The sequence below is a fragment of the Vigna unguiculata genome, chromosome 5, assembly GCF_004118075.2.
Source record: "Vigna unguiculata cultivar IT97K-499-35 chromosome 5, ASM411807v1, whole genome shotgun sequence".
In the NCBI taxonomy this organism is placed as follows: Eukaryota; Viridiplantae; Streptophyta; class Magnoliopsida; order Fabales; family Fabaceae; genus Vigna; species Vigna unguiculata.
The window spans coordinates 19,935,046-19,942,191 of NC_040283.1; the positions used below are offsets into that span (position 1 = coordinate 19,935,046).

Here is a 7,146-nt window from a genome sequence, read left to right on the forward strand (position 1 = left end):
AAACATTTAAAATATCATAATGTTTGAGTCTTATATATGTTAATCTTCGTCAAAACAACTTCTAATTCTGGTTCATCGAGAGATAGGCTAGCAATATCAAGAATTTCATTATCATCCATTGAAAAATCATCTCCAGCAATATCCCACAGGCTAGTTGTATTCAGGAAGATTATTTTTTATCTTTTATTTCCATTTTTATTTAAATTTTTTTGGATTTATTTTAATAGAAGGTATAAAAGATTATTTTAATCCTTTTATTTCCATTTCCATTTTAATTTTTTTAGGTTTATTTTAATAAAATGTATGGAAGATTATTTTTTATCCTTTTATTTCGATTTTTATTTTTATTTTTTTGGGTTTATTTTAATAGAATGCATGGAAGATTATTTTTTAATTTTTTATTTCTCTTTTTATTTTAAATTTTTTGGATTTATTTTAATAGAAGGTATGAAAGATTATTTTTTATTTTTTATTTCCTTTTTATTTTAAATTTTTTTGATTTATTTTAATAGAAGATATGAAAGATTATTTTTTATTTTTTATTTCCCTTTTTATTTTAAATTTTTTGGATTTATTTTAATAAAAGGTATAAAAGATTATTTTTTATTCTTTTTATTTTTTTCTTATTTTAAATTTTTTAGATTTCCCTTTATTCTCTGAAAAATAGAGAAAAAAAATATCATACCAATCAAATAAAATATTTGAGTAACATTAAAAGAAAAGGACAATCAAATAAAATATTACAGTGACATTAAAAGAAAAGGGCGTGAACAGAAGAAAATAGAACCATTTTCCCTCGCATACACAAAAACATTATCAGAGGTGTCCGCCGCGCATCCGAGCAGCTACAGGTGTCTGTCGGCGCGTGTCTCAGAGCTTGCCGTGTCCGATTCAGGAAAAAGCTTCCAACACCGTGTCGTGCAGGTGTCCGCCGCGCCTCCGTGTCCGTGTCCGCTTTGGGAGTGGGAAGCGTCGTCCAACCACCGTGTCGGAGCATCACAGACAACAACCCTGCCATATTTAAAAGTTAATGAAGTAAAGCTTCAGAATTTCTCATAACAAGCTTCCTATGATTAATAATGCAATCATAAAATATGTGGAATCTGTTTGCATGTTAAATTTAACAAGATTGGAAATATCAATTAAGAAATGCACCAACCAACAGAGAAAGAATGCACCCCATTCAAAAAGAAAGTCAAGATATCAGATGCAAACATTTCACTTCTAACTGAAGCAAATTTGAAAATCACGAAGGTATGCACCATCCATCCATATATAGAGATATAGGTTTTTTCACAATCAGTTGACTAATTTTAATAATAACGATGAAAGCATTATAGAATGCTTTTCATCTAGCCTATATTGTCTTCAGAAATTTTTAATCCTAAACTGCTTCTAAAATGAGAAATATGACCCAATTAGAAAATGACAGCCAAAGGTCTTGTACATCCATTTAAACAACGCAGAATTTGCTTCAGCATAGGCAACCAACTGGTGTCTAGGGAGAACATGAGAGTATGAATAAAAAGAGAGAACAAGACCACCTAAGTCCAGCACACCAACAACATCAAAGTGGCAAAGAGAGATTTTGTTAAATGTTCGAGAAAATCTGACAGGGACTTGGGTATTATGGGGTGCCTCAGTCCTGCATTAAGGAGTATGAATGGCTTGGCGAAATAATTAAGTGACTTGGATTTGGTTCTCACCCTTGACGGCTAGCTTTTAAGGGAGCGTTCTCCTAGTGTTTGGGTGGTTATCGGTTTGGTTGCCAGTGTCTTAGAAAGGACTGCCTTGGAAGGGTTGGCCAAAAACACCGAGTGAAGTGCTGCAGAGTGTGGGACCTAAATTTGGCAATCCATATATGACACTTCTTATTGTGCCTAACTTTGGCGCCACCATGTTTCTAAAGTGAATTTCTTATCCGTGGAAGGTTACAGTCGTGAATGGTCAAAATCTCAAATGAAAACTTTAGCTCGTATAATTTCCATCAATTTTCAAATTTAACTTTATAAAATTGATCTCACACTTACAAATAATTTCCCATAGTTCTTTCCCCCATTTTCATCTTAAACGAAATCAATTTGGTCCCTGCTAAATATATTAACATTAAAAAAAAGAAGCATCTAGATGTGTTCCCAATGAATATTAAGAAGACAATCAGTAGAGTTGATAATCTGCAGGAGCTCTGACCAGAATATGACAGAGCATCTGTAGAGGATGACTTATAGGAAAAAAACACATAAAGAAACATCTATTTTTTATATAGAGCACTGATATACTCCACAAAGGGTAATCCCGTTTGAATTAAGTAGGACCACTACGACAACAAAGCTATCCCTTTTAGTATTTAATGCAGTTGCATATGTAGGACTCAAATTTGAGACTATCGATTAAGCTAGAACATCCCCGTGCTAGTTGATTTACATCCTTGGTGGTAAAAGAAAATTATTGTATAAAGAAAAACTCAATTAACTAACTAACAATGGTGTTAAAATAATGTAGTTGTTTTGAAAATACTTAAGTTTAAGCCGAGGCACTGAAAATTGAAAGGAAACTACAAGGCCCAAAATTTGGATTTAACCTTTGAATTTTATTTAACAAAGGATAACATCTTACTCTGTGTGGGATAAACATAGGTACCAATGTGAGGTGAGACTGAATATTTACCTGCATTTCTTTGTATAAAATTGAAATAATTTACCTTTCCTCAAATTCCCCCAAATTCCTCTACTCACCTCAAAACCCACTTATCCTTTCATCAACCATTTCTTTGCCACTGCATGCATGATATAACATAACATGGCTAATTAGTGAAATAACTGATAAAACTGACGTAAATAGGATTCACTGGTCATAAAAGAATCAAATTGCTTCCATTAAGGATTATTATGAAATGTCAACAATTCAAGTGAGATGCTTATTTCTGACAATTAAAGTCTCTAAATCAGCCAATCCAAGATTGGGTTGGGTCAAAACCACATATAGCTAACCATATTCAATGTCCATATAATAAATTTGTAAACAGAGGATATGCACATTTGCAAGATCCAAAGATAATTAACATAACTCCTGATGTTCTCTGTACATTACAGAATAAGTAGCAAAATAGCTGACCATTAACGCGTGAGCATGTCAGCAAGGCCAAAATGGGCACATCATAATTCAAATCTAAATATAAATAACAGAGCAAGGGTAACTTAAGTACAAATATAGTTAGTATTGTTTCTAACAGTGCAGGGGAGAGAAAAAGGCATATACAGGTATCCAACCAATGGCTCAGATAACATTAGCATTAATATAAAATTGAATAGAGAAAATAAACAATATTCACAATATCATTACTGACTTAAGTTGAGCCACAAGACATACCAAATTAGAACAGACAAAAACTATCTGCTTCTCCAGTAGAGCTCCTGCAAAGAATGCTAACACCTGCAGAATAGACATAAAACCATTCAAACCAACATGTAGCTGTAAAAGTCCTGGACAAACATTATACAAATTCTACACACAAATCAATACATTTCTACTCCGGGGCTCAACGGATCAGCAATATTTTAATGCCATCTAGGCTTACTTGTTTAATCATGTGTCCTTCAACTCTTTACAGCTGTGTTAATTTATTATCATGTATAGATCATAATTTTTGGAACTATTTTCCTTTCCCATAAATCAGTTGTAATATATGTAATATCTCCCACAACCTCTGCTTTCTAAAGTAGCTGACAAATTATGAAAATGGCACCATAGTCAAATCAGTTTTTTCCACAAATGTGAAAAGTGAAAAGTGAAAAGGATCTATCTTTCTTAAGTATCAGCCCAAGCAGCAAAAATTGGCAAGTGAGACAAAGAAATAGCAGGAGGTGGCCTCTTTTGAACCGTTGGTGAGGGTAACCAAAGACGTAACACTGGTACTAATGGGGTTCACAATCTTTGTTTCCATGGAGTTACCATGGCTATAGCAACATCATGCATACTATATTGAGTTTAAATAAGTTTTTTCATTCTCTATTTCAACAGAACTCCATTGTAGGTGTAGTTTGCTTCCATCATTATTCATTGTTAAGTTCACAACCATGTTTTGGATCATTCACTCTTTCCCTTTTGTTTCTCTCTCCAATACTTACCAGCATCGCATCACCTCTAACCTCACAACAAAAGTTCCTGTTATAGCTATCCCAACATCATAAAAACAATTTTCAGTGCTTTAGAACAGCCAAAAACTCAAAGATCAAAATTATTGATTTTAAGTTTATCATTGCGCATAGAAAACACCTGGCATAAGTGCCTTTTATAATTGATGTCATCACTTAACCAGATTATAGACCCTTCATGCTTTCAGACAAATTAAAATTGACCCTAGGAATGTCTAATTTCTAAAACTAGTTGGTCATCACATCAAAGGAATGAGAGGCATGTACTGTTTTAGTGTAAGACAAAATTCGTGAAGGGATTAACGAGAACCAAAAACTAACCTCGGCCGTTTTCACTCCAACATCAATCACACTTAACTCCTGCAAAAGAACAACTACCAATTTCACTCATTCAACAAAACAACAGTAATGTGTGGTTAGGGTTCAAATGCTGACCTTCAGATGGAGAAAGCGTATAAGAGATGGACAGTGAGGGCGACACAGACTAGGAGTGACTTCGTAGGCGACTTCGCACGGTGATGCTAGCAGACGAAGAGCGCAGAAACAACACGCGACGGTGACGAGGCGACTTCGCACGGTGACGGCGGTGACTTCGCACGGTGACGACGACTTCGCACGGTGACGACAACTTCGTAGACTCTTCGCACAGTGATGGTGAAGGTTAGGAAGTGGGAGCATGACGGTGAAGGTTAGGAAGTGGGAGCGACAAAATCAACTATGTTCGAAACGAGGAATGTGTTAAGGAAAATGAATGAACGAAATAAATGGTATACGAGAACATTATCCGTCGGTTAAAGTTCAACGAGTATAATATCTTTTTTAAAAATTAAAAAAAAAATAATATATATATATATACACGAAATTTATACCAATTTTAGCTATAACTGGTATAAATTTTTTTTTTCAATATTGCAAAAATGCCACCGCATTAATTTTTATACCGGTTGAAAGTATAATTGGCATAAAAGATCTCACATTATTTACAAAATTGTCATCCGCCTCTTGTTTTATACCTGGTGGATTTGAACAGGTATAATAATGTAGGTATAAAAAGCTTATTTTGCAGTAGTGTAAGCCTTCTAAGGGTTTAAAATAAATCGTGCCACTGTTCATCTTCTTCACGTGGAGCAGCGGACATTTTTCTCTCTTCCATTTCCGAACACCATTGTTGCAGATCGCAAAGGTTCCTTCTTCCACGTGGCAGCAGTTTCGTCTCTCCACCACCGGTCCACCATTGAATGATCCTCCTCTGTCGCGCGGGCGTCCTCCATTGTTGTCATCGCAGAGGTTGCGAAGCCACCACCATTGTCGTCATTCAATCTCGCTTATAGGTATGTGCTTCTCCTTTTTCAAATCGTAAAACTCTTATATGGGGTTCGAACGTCGATGTGTGTGTCGAAGTCGTGATTTGGCTCACGATGGTTAGTCGTGGGATGTTTCCGTTCATATATGATGGTGAAGAGAGGTTATTATGCGTCGCCGACGAAATGAATGAAGGCGTCGTGAAGCTGTTCCAGCGTGATGCGGTGGTCGAAGATGGTGGTCACGACACACTGGCGGCATTTAGGGTTTGAATGGTGGCTAGGGTTTCTGATTTGGGAGAAGGTTGAAGATAATGATGTGGCACACTGTGATTGGTGTAGGTGTGTGTACAAGGATCATGGCTACGTGTGATGCTGTTATTGGGTCAGAAAATACTTTTTTTTTAAAATCTACGATGCACATTAGGCTTCGTTCGCTCTAGAACCGAGGCAATAACCCTTGCATATGCCTCGTTTCATAACCGAGACATAAACATATATTTTTTTACCTCGCCAACATATGCCTCAGGTGTAAAATCGAAGTCAAAAAGTCAAAATAACCGCGACATAATCTCTTCCCTGCACTAATGAATTTTAAAACACTAATACAATATTTAATTTAGGCGATAATTTGGTAGTTAAAAGTATTATATTTAGTAATAAAAAAATTTTGACCACTAATTACCATATTATAAATATTTAATGGCCACCAAATTTTTTATCGCTAATACAATATTTAATTTGGTCATTATTTCAATGACTAAAAATATTCTATTTAGCAACCAAATATTTTTGGTCGCAAATCATCATATTACATATTTATTGACTACCAAATTTGCAATAGCTAATGCAAAACTCATTTTGGTTGCTAAAACATTGCTTCCAACATTTTTATGTTAATAGCAATTGATTTATTGACTAAAAGTTAGTTACTTTTTAGTCACTAAATATATTGTTTTATCTAAAAATGTAATCAATCACTATTTTGGTCACAAATTTGTGACAAATGTTATTTTGTGGCTATTTTGAACACAAATAACAATTTATTTATTTTGGTCGCTAAAAGGCCTATTTCTTGTAGTGCTCATTTATTCATTTTTAAAGTATAGAAATTTGTGAATACTTGGCCAACACATATACTAAAGAGTTTGGTCCAACAAAGTCCAATCAGCGTTATTAGTCTAAAGTGACTGAATAATATTCACAAAGATATTTTCTAGAGTAGTTACTAGTAAAATCTCGATAATTCAACTATATTCCATATATCCCTTAATATCATATATCAACATAATATATGGTATATTTGATTGGTTTGTATTATCTTTATTATATTAATTTTACATATATAGTACATTTTTATTATTATTGATATTCCAAATTTTATAATTGATTTTCCAAGGGTCGAGAAATCCTATGAATACATTACATCTTATTCGGTAAGGAAATGATACACTCTCTCATATTCATTCATATACTCATAAAGAATTAATTATCAAACCACTTACTCTACAAGTCTTGGTAAGAATAGACCAAACATGGTCATAGTTTTGGACAAAAATAAATTAATCAGCTTAGACTAATAACTTAATAATCCAATTTAAAATGAAAAATGTTAAGACAAATATTCTTAATTTATATTTTAGTCAAGAATCAGACTTTCTAGTAAAAATGTAAACATGAGTAATAAACTT

The 7,146-nt window shown here is 33.9% G+C and overlaps 1 protein-coding gene across 5 annotated transcripts; it reads right to left on the bottom strand.

Annotated features, from left to right (window-relative positions):
* Positions 1–660: 660 nt before the first annotated feature.
* On the bottom strand, positions 661–4,913 carry LOC114183877. 5 transcript variants are annotated; one of them, XR_003604524.1, is made up of 5 exons: positions 4,590–4,913; positions 4,476–4,514; positions 3,370–3,432; positions 2,702–2,776; positions 691–1,011 (listed from the first exon to the last, which is right to left on the bottom strand). XR_003604524.1 is itself a non-coding variant. In XM_028071040.1 (5 exons), the coding sequence occupies exons 1-4, from the start codon at positions 4,830–4,832 to the stop codon at positions 2,759–2,761; spliced, it is 363 nt and encodes a 120-aa protein (XP_027926841.1). In that variant the 5' UTR covers positions 4,833–4,913; the 3' UTR covers positions 691–1,011; positions 2,736–2,758. The 5 variants fall into 5 exon arrangements, 3 of the variants coding, with proteins under 3 accessions (XP_027926840.1, XP_027926841.1, XP_027926843.1); XR_003604523.1 differs by having other exon boundaries at positions 2,668–2,776; XM_028071040.1 differs by having other exon boundaries at positions 2,736–2,776.
* Positions 4,914–7,146: the final 2,233 nt, after the last annotated feature.